General features: G+C 39.7%; 2 protein-coding genes across 14 annotated transcripts in view; one reads left to right on the top strand and one right to left on the bottom strand.

The window, feature by feature from the left end:
• The window catches only part of LOC129761766 (syntaxin-binding protein 5), a 722,498-nt gene that overhangs the window by 643,695 nt on the left and 60,168 nt on the right, over positions 1-18,635 (bottom strand). Inside the window, exon 1 of one of the 13 annotated variants that reach the window (XM_055759527.1) lies at positions 1,467-1,491. The exons of the other annotated variants lie outside the window; for them this stretch is intronic. The gene's annotated coding sequence lies outside the window, so the exon portion shown is untranslated. Of the gene's footprint in view, positions 1-1,466; positions 1,492-18,635 lie in introns of those variants that run through there. 13 annotated transcript variants of the gene reach the window in all.
• LOC129761768 (uncharacterized) lies at positions 12,188-17,921 on the top strand. Its single transcript, XM_055759528.1, has 4 exons — positions 12,188-12,434; positions 12,949-13,251; positions 16,071-17,612; positions 17,706-17,921. Exons 1-3 carry the CDS (start codon positions 12,203-12,205, stop codon positions 17,123-17,125), a joined length of 1,590 nt encoding a protein of 529 aa, XP_055615503.1. The 5' UTR covers positions 12,188-12,202; the 3' UTR covers positions 17,126-17,612; positions 17,706-17,921.

An 18,635-nucleotide genomic window follows, 5' to 3' on the forward strand; every position in this document is an offset into this window, starting at 1 on the left:
TTTCGAAGCTGAAACTTTGGAGCATTTACTGTGTCAATGCAGTACACTAATTCAGCGAAGACTGCGAGTTCTTGGAAAGGGCATTCTTATGCATAACTGAACCAAAACAGGTAAGGAACTTCATAAAGTTAGTCATACCTTCGTGGAGGGATATGCAAAGTCCTGGTGCGACTATCACTTGTTCCCTGAGTGATGGAACGAACTGACACTGCATACATAGCAAACTGAAATGCACTATAATAGATGAAACTAATGGTCGCAGTGGTACAATGCTCCTACAGAAGAAGATAGTTTTCAGCAGTATTGATAATAGACTAATAGGTCTGAATGCCTTTGGGAGTGATTTGTCACGATTCCCCGCATTTGAAATGAAAACTACTTTAACAAGTCTCCATATCGAAGGAATGTGCTCTAGTATCAGACTTGCCTTCAAAATCTCGATTAGAGGTGGGATTAGTTTTTATTCTCCATTTTGAATCAGGGCTGAAAAAATCCCATCTGCACCTGCAAATTTGTAAGGTAGAAAGGATCTCACCGCGTTTACTATTCTGGCCTTCGTGAAGACTAACCCAGCAACGATATCCTTTGCACTTTCAGGTCTTGTGAAATGCCTTCGAGAGCATTTTGTGCAACTTTTGGATATTGGGTTCAATTCCCAATCAGTCGTCAGGATCAGGATCTTCCCGGGGATTTTCATGACATGCCTTGGAAAAAAGACGGGTGGGTAATGTCGGGGACATAACCGGCGTGACGTAGGACTATACAATGTGTTGTAAATTGAAGCCACTTTTAATTCGGAAACCATGCATGGGTTTGTAAAAACTGAATGATCAATTTAAAAGACCCCAACCACCAATAAGTTTAAGAACAAGCATAAACAAAATAAATCAGTTTATATTATATGTCATATTATGTCACTTTAGAATGAATTGGTATAGTGAAAAACTTTTCATAAATCTCCTTTGAAAGGTTTAATGGCCCTGAAAAGCGCCGTGTTTTACGGTGGCTGGTTTTGCCACCAATGTAGTCTGTATCAACAAACTTTTTCCATCTTCTACCTGCTGCCGTTTTGCGATTGCGTTTGCCACTCGCTGAAACTAGTTGTTGCCACCGAACCGAATGTGCTCTGCTCTGTAGGCGGGTTTTCTTATTGTCGTGAGCAGCTTTGTAAGCCAGCTCGAGCACTCTGGCGGCCGAAGTTCTATAACCGCTATTAGGTATACTGATACTCCGGCACCAATCCGTTGATGCGATGTGATGTGAAACGATGCCATACAACCACACTAATTTATGGTTTGAAAGATAATGATATATTTTTCAGCGGATCCGCGCATTTTGTACTATAGCGGTACACACTCACAGGATAGAGACAAATCGGCAGACTCAGCCAAAGGGGCGAGTCCAACGAGACGAACAAATGAGCGTTACAAGGCAGCGATGGCAAAAATACATTCATCCCATCCTACCTTCTTCTTTAACCGAGGGTCGAGCGGACAGATCTGATGAGTGATTTTTTTGGTTTCCCTTTCGCCAGTCCCCTCTGGACTGGTTTTATTGTGGCTCTTCACTGGGCTAGAGGCGAGTGAACTGCAAAGTTTAAAGCCTCTTAAAAACAAAGAAAGAAGAAAGAAGAAAATACATTCATTACGATTTGTTCGCTCGTTGGATTCACATGCAGGCTAAAAAGGGTTCTTTTCAGGATCACAAAATTATCTTCAATCTAAAGAGTTTATTGTTTTGTTATCACTCGATATCCCCATCTTGTTCGGCTAAACCTTCCTGTTTAGCGATTTGTTGCCACTCGCCACAGCTTTCACAGTTGGAAAATTTCTTCCCATCCAACTTTGTGACATGTTGTACAGTAAATTACATTCAATGCGACGTGCCGAAGCACCACTCAGTGTCGCATTGGAGGCGATTTTAACCTGTAATTGAACTTTTGCGATGACAGTGGTACAGTGTCGACTTTCAATGGTGTCATACTTTTGGACCCCGAACTCTTCTTCTTCTTATATGGCACTAACGTTCCTAGAGGAACTCCGCCGTCTCAACGTAGTATTACTTGCGTCATTTTCATTAGTACTTAGTTGAGATTTCTATGCCAAATAACACGCCTTGAACGCATTCTGAGTGGCAAGCTCTAGAATACGCGTGACCACAGTGCAAGTCAGAGGAAATTTCTTTGAAGAAAAATTTCCCCGACCAGAACGGGAATCGAATCCGAACCCCCGGCATGTTAGTTGTGACGCTAACCACTCGGCCACGGGAGCACTTAACCCGAACCCCGGGACCCCGAACTCTATGTTTACAAAAATGTCCAAATAAATATGTCGCATTACATGTCCGTCCAATTAGCTAAATGTCGAACTAATTGTAAATTACTGTACTTTCAATCTGGGAACAATTAAAGAATTGGTGAAAATTGAATAATCAGGAAAGTCCCCAACTATCAATAAGCTCAGAACAACTGCCAAATTCACATACTCATCTCCTGGCAAACAAATTATGAAAAAATCAATTTGTGTTTTATTATTATTTTGGATATTATTTTAGAAAGCATTGAACTGTTTTTCGTAAACTCTTTTTTGAATGGTTTAATGGCCCTGATAAGCGCCGTGTTTTATGGAATGGTTCCAATTTAGAAAACTTAGTACTCGTGGTTATGAAAAAATTATAGGAGGTTGTGTCCAATATACGACCGCATTGTTGACGTAGAACTACGCTGTTATTTTATATAAGTCGTTTGTTTATACCTTCGGATATTATTCTATAATGCTGTGAAATTTTAGAAACAACTGCTTAGTAGAATAATCTCTGAAATGATTTTTTCATTGTAGAATCAGTTGACGATAATTGATTGATGATTCATTCTTGCCCTCGCAAAACAATCGTATGTCGCAATTTATTTCATGTCAATGCATTGGAAATTTACCTCGAAGGCTATTCCGGTGGCCTTTTTCGAAATTGACATATACTCGGCTACAGTCGATTATATACATGTTGCACATAACAACATCAATATATCTTTGGCACCGCATGTAAACAACAACAATGACAACACTTGCAAGTATCAAATATTATGCTACATGTTATTCAGTATTGCCTCAAAGGAATCGCACTAGATATCGTTCGTACAAACTAAGCGTAAACCAAGCGCCAAACAAGCGGTCACCATTGCATGCATACAGAGCCATACATTGGTGGCTTGAAACTACTAGCAATATAAACATTTCTCATCATTTTGCGCTATTCTCAAAAGAAACGCTTCTGTTAATATTACTGGCCTCGAAAAGAGTTGCATTACTTTCTCATGCTCGAGAGAAGCGCAGCTGTCACCCTTAGTGGAGGAAGTTTTGCTACTGGCAAGCAAAACCTAATCACATACAAAATTCCAGAACATTTACTTTCTTGATGACTAAACAAGAGAAATAAACTCTTTTTGTTAATAACAACATCGAAAACAGTAGCAATGCTTCATTATGATCAATATTAGCGCAAATGCAATCCTAGTTGAAGGCAGTTTTGCGACTGGCACGCGAACCCAAATAACTTATAACATTCCAGTAAGACATTCAAGATGCTTGGTATTCCCAAATAATTTTTTGGTGCAGAACCTTAACGTCTGCTTCGCCATAACGTCGGTTTAATGCATTGATGCATTCTCAAAGGCACCAACGAAGCCCTTATGAAGACGGAAAATAAACAATGTTAATCTGCTTGGAAAAAGACTGAATTATGCCACACAGCTTGTACTCTGCTGTAACACCCATCGATGCGAATTCGCTGATGAGTTTGTCAAGAGCGACCGCCTTCACCACCAGCGGGGGGAGCTTGATTTTGGTTGCTGCCTGGGCGTTTACATTTTCGACCGACGCGCCGAAATCGCCTACTTCGCTGTTGTTCGGTGCGGTGTTACATTTGCGAAGGCTCGGTTCAGTGCGAGCGCTTTTCACTGCACCAACACCGCGTGCATCATTAGATGACGCTTACCTCGAAATTTTTTTGCCCCTGGCAATGCGTTCGTTTTTTACAGGGCTCGAGCCTGCCTTCCTCTTCTTCTTGCTCATCGCACACTACGCGAAGCGTGCAATTTATGACGCGGAAAGAAGAACACACGATACGAATAACGCGAAAAACGAACAGAAAAATCAAACGACGATTTCCAAGTTGGATTACCACTGGTGGGGTCCAATCTTAGATCGAAGCGCAGCGAAAGCAAAGTGAACTGGATTACTCAACAGTCCGATGCCGAATGAAAGTTTGCCTCAGCGAGATCCACTGTTTATACTCTAGGCAAGTATTCCCCTTCATTTATTAACGTTATTAACGTTAACTTTATTTCATAAAAACGTGACCTGTTTTCTGATTTGACACCCTTAATGAAAGACGTAGTTCTACGTCAAAAAACCATTTCGAACGCCCTCGATGCCGTCTTGTTCTGGATTTGCCACCAAAGCAGATTGTATAAAGAACAAGCTTTTTTTCTGCTACCAGCTGCCGTTTAGCGATTGCGTTTGCCACTCACCACTCGCTGCAACTGCCTGTTGTCTTGATGTCCACCGAACCGAATGTGTTCTGTTCTGAATGCGGGTTTTCTTATCGTCGCGAGCAGTTTTACCAGCCAACTCGATCACTTCGGTGGCCGAAACTATATAACGCCAGCTAGGTGGACTGGGGCACTGGTACTAACGCGCTCGGCCTAGCTACCCTTGCGGGGAACTCCAGACCGACACGGTTCGAGCGGGTTTTGCCTTTCCCTTCACTTTTCCTCCTTTGTCATGTCCAGACATGGCTGCTTGGGTTGGTTTGTTGATGTGTTGTGATGCGAACTGATGTGATGTACGGTTTGAATGAGAATGATCGTTACGGCAGCGGAGCGGGGATTTTTAAGCTGACTGGCTGGCTCGAGAATTACGCATGTGTGAGACTGCGACCAATGTTTTGTTCATTTTTTTTTCTTTTTCCTTTCCAATCGTGCTTCATTGTATTCCGCTGCTGCTCTGGTTGCCCGTTTTGGTCGGTACGATTTGAGGAGCACAAAATGGACCAATCAAAAATGGGCACATAGTGCATTTGGACAATGCTTGATATCTCACAATTATTCAATTATTTATCTCAAGAAAAATGAAATGTTATTCGTTATCATAGATGCGTAGATATATTTCCTATCAATTGATGCAAAAACCTTTGCGATCTATTGAGAAATGCTCGAGTTATAAGCGTTCTAACTCTTGCATTTTTTCCTACTTGTTCAGTGCCTAGATTTCCATTTCACCCCCTTTATCTTCCGGTTAGACGTAGTCCTACGTCAAAACTTAGGGCCTGAAGTTGAGATTATGTCGCCATAATAGCCAGGATTTGTATTCGAGTGGAAAGATGTAGATCCCGGGAAGTGAGTCTTCATCAGTAAGTCTAGTACTTCTGAGGGAGTTTTTGTAAACGAGCCGTCGTCCTTTTTGAGGGAACCTAGCCCGTTTGAGTGGTATTTTACTGAAGTCTCATTGAGTCTAGCAAAGGTAGGAGTATTTTCAATGCTTTCGCAGTTATATACACGAGTTTTTCGTTTGGATCGTCTCAGTTCTCTGCTGTACTTAGTTAGAACCGTTTTGTATTGAGACCAGTCCGAAGTAATTTTGACGTAGGACTACGTCTTTCATTTCTATACCGGGGTGTAAAATCAAAGTTTCGAAAACGAAAGCGTTACGCCGGAGACCGAGATTTTGAGCGTTAATAGCTCCTAAACAACTGAACGAAATGGTATGATAAGCACTTCATTCGAAAGATAAAATGTCTACGCGTTCTATATTTTCATCCAAAAACTTGTTTCAATAGCCTTATAATTGCTTTCAAAACAGGCTATTGAAATCACAAATCGGTATATAAGCGAGCGCCGCTCGGAAATCCACTCAGTTCTAATTGAACAGCGATTGGAGCATGTTGTCGCTGTTGTGGTGAAGCTCTTCATTTATCATGAAAGCGCGGATGAACGGTGTCACCAAGAGCCTGTTTGTGCACCTTAGGCCAGAAGGGAATCCATCAGGAGGAGAGTGATGCCACAAACAGTTCCCCGGGAAGATCTCGAAGCAGCCGCTACACACACATATACACGCGCGGAATTCTTTCTGTTTGGATGCCATTCAGCATCGAGAAAGATCCGGAAAATAATCTACCAGTTTCTCTGGGAATTTAAAAATACATTCATGTGAAAGAGTTTATTTTAATGTTTTCTATCCATGTAACACTGTGACCAAATATTTTTCAATCAAGTGCTATTGACAGGTGGTTATCGAATTAGCATTAACCACTGGTGGGCTTCCATTATCGAGGAAAATGTGGAAATATCTAATCGATACTGAAAATAATCTGCCAGTTCCTCTGGGAATTTAAAAATACATTCATGTGAAAGAGTTTATTTTAATGTTTTCTGTCCATAAAATATCCATGTAATACATTTGGTTTTGTGATTTGTCAATCAAGTGCAGTTAGCAGGAAAGCTTCCGAAGATTATTCTTCAGAACAAGGTTTTTCGTATCCTATATTGGATGCATAAAACCTTGTGCCTCCAACGTAACGCTCTCGTTTTCGAAGTCCCCCAAATATTCATTTATTCATTCATTCAGAATGGATTTAGATTCAACTTCAAACAAATGATCTCTAAATCAACGATAGTCCTACGTCACCCTTGCGGTTATACCATAGATATAACCCACTTCCTGTTTTTTCATGCGGTCTCTATCTACCGCATAAAATTTTTGACATAGGACTACGTCTTACATTAAGGGTGCCAAATCAGAAAACAGGTCACGTTTTTATGAAATAAATTTAATGTTAATAACTATTTTTGCTGCGAACGGATTTTAACGATTTGCATACCAATCGAATCGGAACTTTTCTAAGATTTGTTTGATATGTTATATATTACAATCCCATAGTCTGTATATGGTTTAAATTGTTAAAAATTGGAAGCATTCCCATTTCCCCATACATTTGTTCTGTCCATTTGAGTGCTTTCCCGAACAGAGATGTCAATAACGAGCAACTTAGGCAGCCACCAGAATAGGAACAGTCGGAGACGAATGAGTCGTTGGATGTAATCCGTAAATAAAGGAAAAGAAGAAGAATAGAAACAACGAAGGGGGATAGTGAAAAGAGAATATTTGCGAAGCAAGTGAGCTGTCGCTAGCGTATAAGTATTGCATAAATGGTCGGTTATTCTGCTCGTTTCGTGTTTCATGTTATGTTCGAGCTGAGAACGCTAGCATGTGAACATGTGAATAGCAAACCTTCGATACTTTAAGTTGCCATTCGTATTTGTTCTCGTGCGCAACGACATGTTCTGATGCAATACGGTTCTGTTGACGGTTTTGACCGAGAATCGAGACTCGATTTTTCATAAACGGTCATTTTCGCGTTTCATGTTTCATTTTTGATGCTGCAACTGTGTGCATCTGTTAGACGCGTGTTTAATGCTTGTTGAATGGCGATGAACGGAAGACGCCTATCGTTAAATACCCAGTGCAATGCGTGCTATGGCAAGAAAGGATCGTTGCTTTTATGAATGATTCTACAAAACCACGCAAGCCAGTAAACCTTTTCAGGGTCCCCGGAACTTTTTACTAAAGAGTTATTTATGAACCTTCGTCGTATTCGCAAATAATATCCAAAATGATAAACCAAAAAATTTCAAAAAAAAGATTACGTAGTCCTACGTCCTAAGCGGTCGTGTCTCGGATACAACTCCTCGAATTTTTTACTCTGTTGAACAGTTTCCGCGCTGTTTTGCGAAGCTGTTCAAGTCTTTTATTCCACCAAGGAACATTTCTTGTTGAAGAAACTCTTCTTAGTGGGCAATTGCTGTTGTAGACAGAGATTATCGTTCTCGAAGCGAATCGAAGCGATTTTAAGTTAAGAGTTTTGACTCGAGTTCAAGGGAATACCGATCCCAGTTGTTTTTTTGGGATCTCGGTATTCTCGCTGAACTGTCATGCTTGTTGTAACAGAAATCTTCATCTTATGTGCGCTCTTAGCGCCAACATGCATGCAGTAAATAGAAAAGAGGGTCACCCCGCACTCACCAGTTATTTCCTTTTGCTGTCATCATCAGACCAGCGCCGCATGGGTCGGCGGAACCTCCGCAATGCTGTCCGGCTGTCGTCGCTCGTGTCTGCAGTAATTAACGGCGGGGATGGTGCCTCTCTCTCTTCCCTCAGATGGCGGCCGCAAACGCCCACTGGAGCTCGCAACGCCGAGCGCGTCTGGTTCCTCCTCCACAGTGCGCACCAGCGTGCACTCAGATGCAATGCAATGGTTGCCGATTCCCCGTGCGGCAGCTTCGGCAGAGCTTCTACAGCAGCCACCACTATCGAGTCGTTCTGCGCTTCTGCCGGTAGTTTTCCACCGACTCTGCACCACCAAAACCTTTACTAGCCCCACAGTTCACGTCCGTGTTGGACCACCAATAAACGGGCCATAAAACAACAAACGAATCCCAAAACTCAGCGCACCAGCGCTGCAGATTCGTTTCTCACCGCCGACTCAAAAAGCCACACCAGGCAGAAGAAAAAAAACTACGCGCACCAGCGCCAAAACTTGTGTCCTTCTCGGACAACGGCTAGCACCGAAGAGAAGATACAAAGCGAGCTTCACCTTTTCCAATTTTCTTTGTCACCCTTTTTCTTTTGTTACTCTGGCGCGATGCTGTCTCCGTGACAGTTGTGGTGATCGATATTGTGCAGGGGTGTACTGCATGCATGCGTCTGATTCAGACGCCCAAACGTAACATAACTCCACCGTGAAGGGGAAAACAATTTTAAAAATGTTACTATTAGTGGTCGTTGATCAGAGACTTAACGTTTGTATCAATAATTTTTCTACAAATTATCTCAAATTTCGAAACTTAAATCACCACAAATCCAAACAGTGCTATGCATATTACCACAAATCAATAAAGTCTGAATAATTCTTCAATCGCCACAAATCAAAGAGAATTTTTTAAATTCTGTGCCCCATCGTGTCACGGCAGAATGGAGTGGAAAATTCAACACCCTAACTTATGATAATGCCACAAATCTTTATAATTCCACAAATCTCAATAATGTTACAAATCTTAATAATGCCACAAATCATAAAAATGCCACAAATCCTAAAGTTTATACTAAAGGGTGTGTCACATCAAATTGCATCACGGAAAAAACGCTGTAGAAATTTAATTTTTAGGAATTATATCTTCAGCTTTCGCATATAATCAGATAAGAGTGTATAGATCACGTTGGCCATGCTTCACTGTCAATTTTTCGTAAATTTGTAAAAATGTCGTCGAACGAAAAAAAGCGTGAATTAATCTTGTACACTCATTTCGAGAATCCGGAGTTGTCACATCGGGACATCGGTAAGATGCTGGGAATCGTCCAATCCACGGTCAGCAGAGTACTAAAACGATACTTCGAGAACCTAACCATCGACCGGAAGGTGAAGAACGGCAAAAATGGATGCTCCGTCAGTGAAAAAGATCACAAGCGCGTAGTTAAGCAGTTTAGACGTGATCCGAGAAGTTCGGTCCGGGATGTCGCCAATAAGCTGAATTTGTCAAGTTCATTCGTCCAGCGGACCAAGCAGCGGGAGGGCCTGCGTACATACAAGGTTCAGAAGGCTCCTAACCGCGACGAAAGGAAAAATATGGTGGGGAAGACGCGAGCCCGGAAGCTGTACACCAAAATGCTGACGAAGCCGCAATGCCTGGTAATGGACGACGAAACCTACGTCAAAGCGGACTTTCGTCAGCTGCCGGGCCTGTTGTTCTTCTCCGAAGAGGACAAATTCAGCGTTCCGGAGGAGATTCGCAAGCAGAAACTATCCAAGTTTGCCAAAAAGTACATGGTGTGGCAAGCGATCTGCTCTTGCGGAAAGCGGAGCGCCCCCTTCATGATGACCGGCACGGTAAACGGGCAGGTTTACCTTAAGGAGTGCCTACAGAAGCGCTTACTATCACTATTGAAGCAGCACGAGGGCCCGACCATCTTCTGGCCGGATTTCGCTTCGTGCCACTATTCAAAGGACGTGTTGGAGTGGTACGAAGCCAACGGGGTCACCTTCGTGCCAAAGGAAATGAACCCGCCCAACGCGCCGGAGCTTCGCCCAATAGAGAAATATTGGGCGATTATGAAGCAGGCCCTCCGGAAGAACCCAAAAGTTGTCAAATCGGAGGCGGACTTCAAGAGAAAATGGATTTCTGTTCAAAAAAAAAACTACAACCTGACGTTGTACAGAACCTTATGGACGGGGTAAAGAGGAAGGTGCGAGCATACGGGCTTGGGCTCGAAGTATGAATAGAAAGAAAATGCCAAAAGTTGTTCAATAGTTTTTATTTTACTGTCTAAAATTTTCAAAAGGATCGGTCTACTGGGCGAATTTCTACAGCGTTTTTTCCGTGATGCAATTTGATGTGACACACCCTTTACTAATGGTAAATTGCTTTTACCAAACGCCATCGTGCCATGGCAGAATAATCTATGGAAAACTAAACGATTTTCCTGCCTCATAGTGAGTGTAATGCTTAATAGGATTGTTATAACGTCCGTGTAGTGTTTCGGGTTAGAAGGCATTTACTCCCTCTGATCGGCAAGAGCCCAGAAAGGAGTTTTACCGCGCCCCAATTCGCGTTACTTTTGGGATGTGTTTTTCTTGGCGACCCCCTAATACACTAATCACTGAGCTGATTTTTTATTTTTTTTTGTACTTTATGTCTTTTTGTAATTATAACAGCAAATTAAAAGAGACATGGCTTAATCTTTCATATTCAATTGCGTATTGAGATAGCTTATAATAAAAATGAACAGTTCGTTGTCAGCTAGTTTCAGCAGTTCGTTGCTAGCGAGAGGACAGTTCGTTGTCAGCGAGTAGACAGTTCGTTGTCAGCGGTGGACAGTTCGTTGTCAGCGGGTGGACAGTTCGTTGTCAGCGGGTGGACAGTTCGTTGTCAGCGAGTGGACAGTTCGTTGTCAGCGAGTAGACAGTTCGTTGTCAGCGGGTGGACAATTCGTTGTCGGCGAGTGCGACTAAACATTTTCATTTGCTTTCCTAGATTTGGACGGTGCCTTTATATCGCGGATGGCATTACCGTTCGACTCATTATTGAATGAATGATCAGAATGAGCATTCTTTCTTGATTTCTTAGCCACAGGAGGCCCATGCTGATCGCGGACAGACATCTGTTTTTCCGTTGTCTTTTCTGCGGCATTCTGCCTCATTTGCATCAAATGATTGGCGTACGCATTGGCAAAAGTTTGCTGATGTTTCTTGTTTACGAACATAGTGCGAGCAGCGTTGTTGTTTGCCATTTGCTGTAAATGATAGGCGTACGCATTGAAAAACGTTTGCTCTTGATTGATTATGATGCGAGCATCGTTGTTGTTTGCCATTTGCATGTTACCGTCGGTCAGGAACGTCGCACCCGGGTGTGAATTGGATCATCCGAATGGAGACTTCAACATACCCCCTTGTGATTTCCGGCATTCAACTGGTTCTCGATACGCTTGTTCGAATGTTTTTGTTTCATTCTGCTGTGGTCTGATAGGCGAAACGATTGGCTGCCCTCTTTGGATGCTTTTGCTTGACATTTTTTGAACGGCCAAAGCGCCATTCGATGATTCCATTTCAGAAAACTTTTATGATTTGATTTATTTTCTATAAATCGAATAATTATTCTAGTTTATTCTAATTATCTTTCAAAATAATTTTTGAAAATATTAATAAAATGAGATATTGATTTATTTGTGACGTCAAACGACAAATCCAAAATAAAAGCGAAACACAATTACGATTTTATTCCCTACTCACTTTCCCTTCACGGCAAAATTCAAAATTTTAGTTGAGAGAAAAAAAAGTCCAAACGAGGTTACTGGATACGACCCTGTCGATCGATCCCGCTCGATGGCAAACTTAACCACACTCACGCACTCACACAAGTGAGGTTATGAAAAACTCGTGGTTTAATTTTACGTTGGGCGCCATTGTAACAGAAATTTTCATCTTATGTGCGCTCTTAGCGCCAACATGCATGCAGTAAATAGAAAAGAGGGTCACCCCGCACTCACCAGTTATTTCCTTTTGATGTCATCATCAGACCAGCGCCGCATGGGTCGGCGGAACCTCCGCAATGCTGTCCGGCTGTCGTCGCTCGTGTCTGCAGTAATTAGCGGCGGGGATGTTGCCTCTCTCTTCCCTCAGATGGCGGCCGCAAACGCCCACTGGAGCTCGCAACGCCGAGCGCGTCTGGTTCCTGCGCTTCTCCACTGTTAATGAAAGACCGGCCCCGGTTCTAAATCAGGGACGAAAAAGAACAGCATCACAAGAATCTAGAATTGATACTACTCCCAAAATGGGTCCACGGCAACAAACTATTACATCGGCTTTCGATCGTCCTTTTTCATACGGAGGTAATCCCACCTGTTTCAATTTTATATACATGATGGCGGCCACGAAAATAAATTTTTGTTAACTCTTCTTTGCATAATGGTGGAAATTTTCATCATAACATTGAATGCCCAAAAATTATATAAAAGAACAAGTTCACTTTAAGTTGAACTATACCACCCTGATTTATTTCACCAATAAGCAAAATCATGCAGAGAAGGGTTAGCAAATGATGAATTTCATCGTGCCTAGAATTCATTTTTGTATAGCATTTAGAGTTGTTCCTATAATTATTAATTTTCGTTCTTCCAATAGCATGTTTTGATTTTTTTTTGTGAAAATATGGACAAGTGGTTTTCAATTTGAGATTAAAAATGTTTAATGAGAGAGAATTTAAAGTTATCTAAAAATAATCATAGTTCAAATTGGTCACTTGGTAATGAAAACTAAAATTTTTCGACTGTCGCCATCATAAAAAGACATGATGTCAAATGATATTCGAGCATTCTTTTTATTTTCGTTTTGTTTTCATTTTAGCTGGCGGTACCAAAGGAAAAGAAATAACAACTTGTGTCATGTACATGGTGTGTACGGATAACATGCCTCTTTGTACAGTAGACAAGAAAGGATTTCGTCAACTAATGAAAACTGTATGCCCACTATATAAAGTGCCGCACGAGACACAGTTTCGCGAGATCCTGAAAAATAAATTTATAAAAAGCAAAGAAATTGTCAGAAACCGCCTCCGATCGATCACAAGCATCTGTCTAACGACAGATGTTTGGACCGAAATGTTAAACGTCAGAAGCTACTTGGGGATCACAGGGCATTTTATTCATGGTAAGCTTGATCATTTTTTATTAAAGTATTAGCTCAGTAAATAAAATTTAACTATCCAAGATTAAAATTCGACAATATCACTAAATCTAACATTAGATTAATTGGACAATATTAGGATTTAGGACTAGGATGGAGCGAGTGCAATGAGATTTTTAATTTCGCTCATTACTTAGGGTACTCATACACTGTTTGGCCGAAGCCAAATATTTAATTCTTTTTGACAGATAAAATTTGATCAACTTGTACTGATCAAATATATTCGAAACACGACAAGCAAATATTCAGTTATTTGTTGATAATTGATATAAAACATAAAATAAAAAAACATAAACATAAAATAGTGTTCGTATGTTTGTCCAAATCTCAAACCAAACTCAAAAAAAAGTATCAAATATTTGACTTCCGGACAAACAGTGTACGGCCGCCTTTTTTTTTTAGCCAAAGCGTTTCTGGCTAGAACCATCTTGTAGTACAGGCTAATTCTAATTCCAAGGGATAACTTATCTTTGTTACATCTTAGAATTGTCTAAATTTGTTACAAGTGAAACTGAATAACTTTGTTCTACAGTAAGTTACATCTAATTGGACAGATATGTAATGCGATACGTTCAATTGGACATTTTTGTAAACCCCGAGTTCGGGGCCCAAATTATGGCCCCCCATTGAAAGTCGACACTGTACCACTGTCATCACGAATGTGAATTACAGGTCAGAACCTGAGACGAGACATGATAATAGGGGGCCGATTCCGGACCACTTTTTCTGTCAAACTCGGACAACTTGCAACTCGGCTTCTAATTGGTTGATGAGGAAAATAATTGACAAAGATAAAATACACAAAAAGTGGGATTTCTAACATTTTCACAGTATTGCCAAATATATTCAAAATTGAATAATAGTTGCATTCACATATCACTTTAGCGATAATATCTATTATGGATTCTTTGTATATTTTCGTTTCTATTACGTCAGCTGTTCAGTTCCTGAAGAGAGGGAAACATTGCATCGGAATTTCCATCCTACATTTTTTTGTGATTCTCCTGCCATCTAGCATAGCATAATAGCAGCGGACTAACAGAGAAGAGCATTCAATTATTTTCCAAATATAAAGCAGTTAGCAAAAAAAATAAGGATAACAAATAACATTTTTTTATATATTCTTTATTTGAGAGGCTTTTAGCCTCCTGGGCTGGTTCGCCTCTGATGTTATAATTTGGGAATGTATTATTTTATCAATATTTCAGTACTGATAGTATTTGAACGATATCAATCAATTATCAATTATAAGGCCTTATTCCCGTATACACTACACAGTGAAAACGAAATGAAGTGTATCCGCGATGACAACGATACGGTGTCGACATTTGGATACGAAATTCATTTTTAACAAGTCTTACTACTCGGCCCGAATGCACTTTTAAATTGCTAAAATCTGAACGAAAATATTTACTTGGCGTTATTTATTTACTCGAAGCACCCCTTTTTTACTCTAACTTAACCTATTTTCTATACACTTTCCGATATTCTCATTATAATATAAAATTATCTTCAGATACAATTTTTGTACGAGATTTTTTTACCATATGAAGAAAGCAAAGTTTTCCATTCACATTGAACACTAATTTGATGCGGAGAATTAATTTTCATTCATAATTTCTATTTGAAAAATATTAATTCTACACGAAACCCATAATTTTCTTTAACTCGCAAAACGAAATTTAATGGCGTGCCGTTCTTTTCATTTTCATCGTGAAGTATAAACGGTAAAACGAACTATGAATTTAATTAATTTATTTCAACATATCATACTCCGACTATCAAATCTACGTTTTCTAGTTTTCTTTATCTCTTCACATTTATTTTTTTTTTGCATACCAAAATAACGAGAAATACTTATTGTTTGAAATATGTGACATTCGGTTAAAAAATTTATACAAAAAAATGGTGCAGCTCAGAAAATACATGATACGAAGAACTCATGTTTTTCATGGGAAAATAATCTTCCGAAATTTTATGAAATTTGGCAACTTTCAAATCTCACTTCCCTATTATCTAGAACTTGGTCGACGAAATGCAGAAAGAAAAGTAAAAAGCCAGTTGTCACGTCTTGTCTAAGATCAGAACCGCTTCCAGTGTGACGCTGAGTGGTGCCTCTAAATGTCGAATTAGCTGTAACTTACTGTATAAATGCAAAGAAGTTGTACCACGATAAATCTTGTTCATACCTGAGGAAAACTCTTCCACTGCTAAATATGTTTAAAATATTCCAAATATTAAGACTAATTAATTGATTATCTAGCTGTTTTGAAAACCTTCACCTCTCGATGCTTAGAAACAATAAAATTTTACTGTTACCTGAGATGCAAAGGGCGGTTCATTTTGAATAATACTTATCTCTATTTTTTTTAAGTTACATACATTTATACCCTTGATTGGTTAGGGTAAAATGCAAACAAAAACCCAAATACTGAACATATCGCTATCATGTTATGAACATTTGAGTCAATTTGTCTGTGAGTTGCGAATCTGCTCACCGACACCGCGTTCGATTACGGTTGTTTAAGAAAAAATTAAAGGTGTACCACCAAATCATACAGAGAGATTGAGAAGAAAACAAAAAAAAAATGATTTCGAAATTTTAGCTATGCTTGCTTATATAAAAAAAGGTTGCGTAAGATTGCTTTTTTCGGTTAGGATTAATTCCGATTGAGAATTAAACTGAAAATCCCTTTACGGTCGTAAAATATTTTATTATTTTCAGAGTATTTTTTACAAGCATGGCTTCCTTCAAACTTTTTGATGAACCATTTTTCGTTTAGATTCTCAACTACACTCCGTTTTGCTAGGAGTTGTTGAATGCAAACAATCGAAAACATCAGAATACATTGCGAATCTGTTGCGGGTTTGCTGCAACGATTGGGGTATTAAAAACGAAACAATTTCTTGTGTAACGACCGATCTCGGTGCAAACATACTAGGGGCAGTAAGAATGGAGTACGGTGAACGACGCCATGTACCGTGCTTCGCCCACACAATCAACTTGATCGCAAGCAAAGCAGTCCCCTTGTACAAAGAAGCATACGCAGCTCGGATGGAGCCGGTCATAGAAGAGGATAACGACGATGAGCTGGATGGTGTTGAGGATCATTGTACGATAGAGGTTTCCATTACACCAGAGAAAAATATGATATATATAATCAAGAAGATGAAAACAATAATCAAGTTCTTCAAAGCAAGTGAAACAGCCACCAGAGAACTGAGAAAACTGCAGTTGGCCGATAATAAAAAGGAAGGACAATGTCTAGGACTAGTGTTGGATGTCCGAACACGATGGAATTCGATTATGGCAATGATAGAAAGATTCCTGGTAATGGCACACTATATTTCAAGGGTACTGCTCGTTGTTCCTAAAACACCAACTATGTTAACAGCAGATGAGTTGTCAATTTTGAAGGAAATCTGCAAAGTTCTCCACCCATTGGAAACAGTAACTACCGAAATGTCAGCTGAAAAGTACGTGACGATCAGTAAAATTATCCCATTGGTTCGGTTGCTAAAAATCGTAAGTGTTTTTTGTATAATAAGCATCAGAGTATTTAATATGTTTTGTCGTTTCATAATATCTTTTTTTCGCGTTAGTATTCCATTTTTGTCCCTCTATTACGTTATCCGCGATTTTTGTTATCCGAGGTTACGTTGCCAGACTATTCCGCGGACAATCGGGGTTCTACTCTATTATGTTTTTCTATTTAACTTTCAACGGGAATTTAACGAATATATAGTTAGAAACCTATTTAATTCAATTTATGGTTATTTCTCTGAACTTCAATACACTTGCCCAAACAATCTTCTAGTTTATGGACTCCATGCCTGAAGTGAGATTTGAGAACTGCCAGAAGTCGGAGGTTTTTAATATAAGTTTTACTGATTCTCACGATTTTTGGTGTATTTCTGAACAATCACTCACTTCGTTACTCAAATTTGTTCAAGAAGACGTAGTAACATTTTAGAAAACATATCGTTGAACCTAATCTAATCGAACGACATAGCCTATTGAACAACTTTTTAGTTCATCGATAATTTTTCACATTTTTTTTAAAATAATAACTCTGCCTGACTGGTTCAACGGTTCCTTTCGAGTAATAACAATATTTTTCATCAATTTCAGAGCTATACAAGTATGCAGCTTGATTCTGCTGAAGCTATGTCTGTAAAAAACAGCATTATGCTGCACATCATGAAATATTTCAATGATGTAGGAAAAAGAAAACTTTTCGCGGTCGCAACGCTTCTTGATCCCCGATTCAAGAAAATACATTTTGAAAGTCCTCTCACGGTGGCCCCCGCTATTTCATGGGTTGGTGAGTTAGTCTTTTCTTGCTTGTCCTATTGAGAAAAAAAACAACACGACAGAAACAAAATATTTTATCGGCAATATTTCTGTTGCTTCACAGGGGAACTTGTCAGAACAGCTGCGGAAGAGTCACCTGAATTCGAATACGATCTTCGGATATCAGGAGAGCCAGAAACAAACACCACTACCGACGACTTGTGGGCGATTCATGATTCCATGGTAGCTGAAAGCAATCGCGTGCATGGAGATGACAGCGCCGGAGGAATTCCCATTGAACTGAGGCAGTATTTAAATACTACAGTCGCTCCGAGGACCTGTGACCCATTTATAGTGTGGAATGAAATACGAGCACAGTATCCAAACGTGCATAAAATAGCTATGCAATTTTTATGTAATTCAGCGACGTCTGTTCCTTCGGAACGTTTGTTCTCGAAAGCAGGGCAGATAATGACTAAGCAAAGAAACCGCTTGTCCGGTTCTAACTTAGACATGATATTATTCCTACAATCGATCGATGAAAATGTTTGGTTTTCGTAAAGGTGCGAGATAGCTGAAAAATTGCGATATTACGTTGCATCGTTTTAGTGTCTACTGCACAGAGAAAGACACCAAAACGATTCAACGTAAAATCGAAATTTTTCACCGCTTTCGCAGCTTTTTGCGGAACTGTGCGATAAATGTATACAGGAAATCCTGTTTTTGAGCGATCCTTTTTTGTACGATTTCTTGTTTGTATGACCCTTTTTGAGCGATTTTATTATCTGAGCGAATAGATTGTGTGATCTAAGTTCTGATTTGATAATAAAATGGCACAGAAAGGGTCGCACAAACGAGAAATCGAACAAAAAAGTACCGCACAAAAACAGGTTTACCTGTATAGTAAGTATTAAGAAATGTATATAATATGTATAAGAAAATGTATATAATATGTATAAGAAAATGTATATAATTTGTATAAGAAAATGTATATAATTTGTATAAGAAAATGTATATAATTCGTATGTATTAAAACATGTTGAATATGTAATAA

The sequence above is a fragment of the Toxorhynchites rutilus genome, chromosome 1 (assembly GCF_029784135.1).
Source record: "Toxorhynchites rutilus septentrionalis strain SRP chromosome 1, ASM2978413v1, whole genome shotgun sequence".
Classification (NCBI taxonomy): Eukaryota; Metazoa; Arthropoda; class Insecta; order Diptera; family Culicidae; genus Toxorhynchites; species Toxorhynchites rutilus.

Excerpts from the sequence above, each read along its gene's own strand:
- LOC129761768 (XM_055759528.1), top strand. The coding sequence starts at position 12,203 with ATGTTGCCTCTCTCTTCCCTCAGATGGCGGCCGCAAACGCCCACTGGA. Across the intron at positions 12,435-12,948 it reads TCGTCCTTTTTCATACGGAG|CTGGCGGTACCAAAGGAAAA; the intron begins GTAATCCCACCT and ends TTTTCATTTTAG. Across the intron at positions 13,252-16,070 it reads CACAGGGCATTTTATTCATG|ATTCTCAACTACACTCCGTT; the intron begins GTAAGCTTGATC and ends TTTTTCGTTTAG.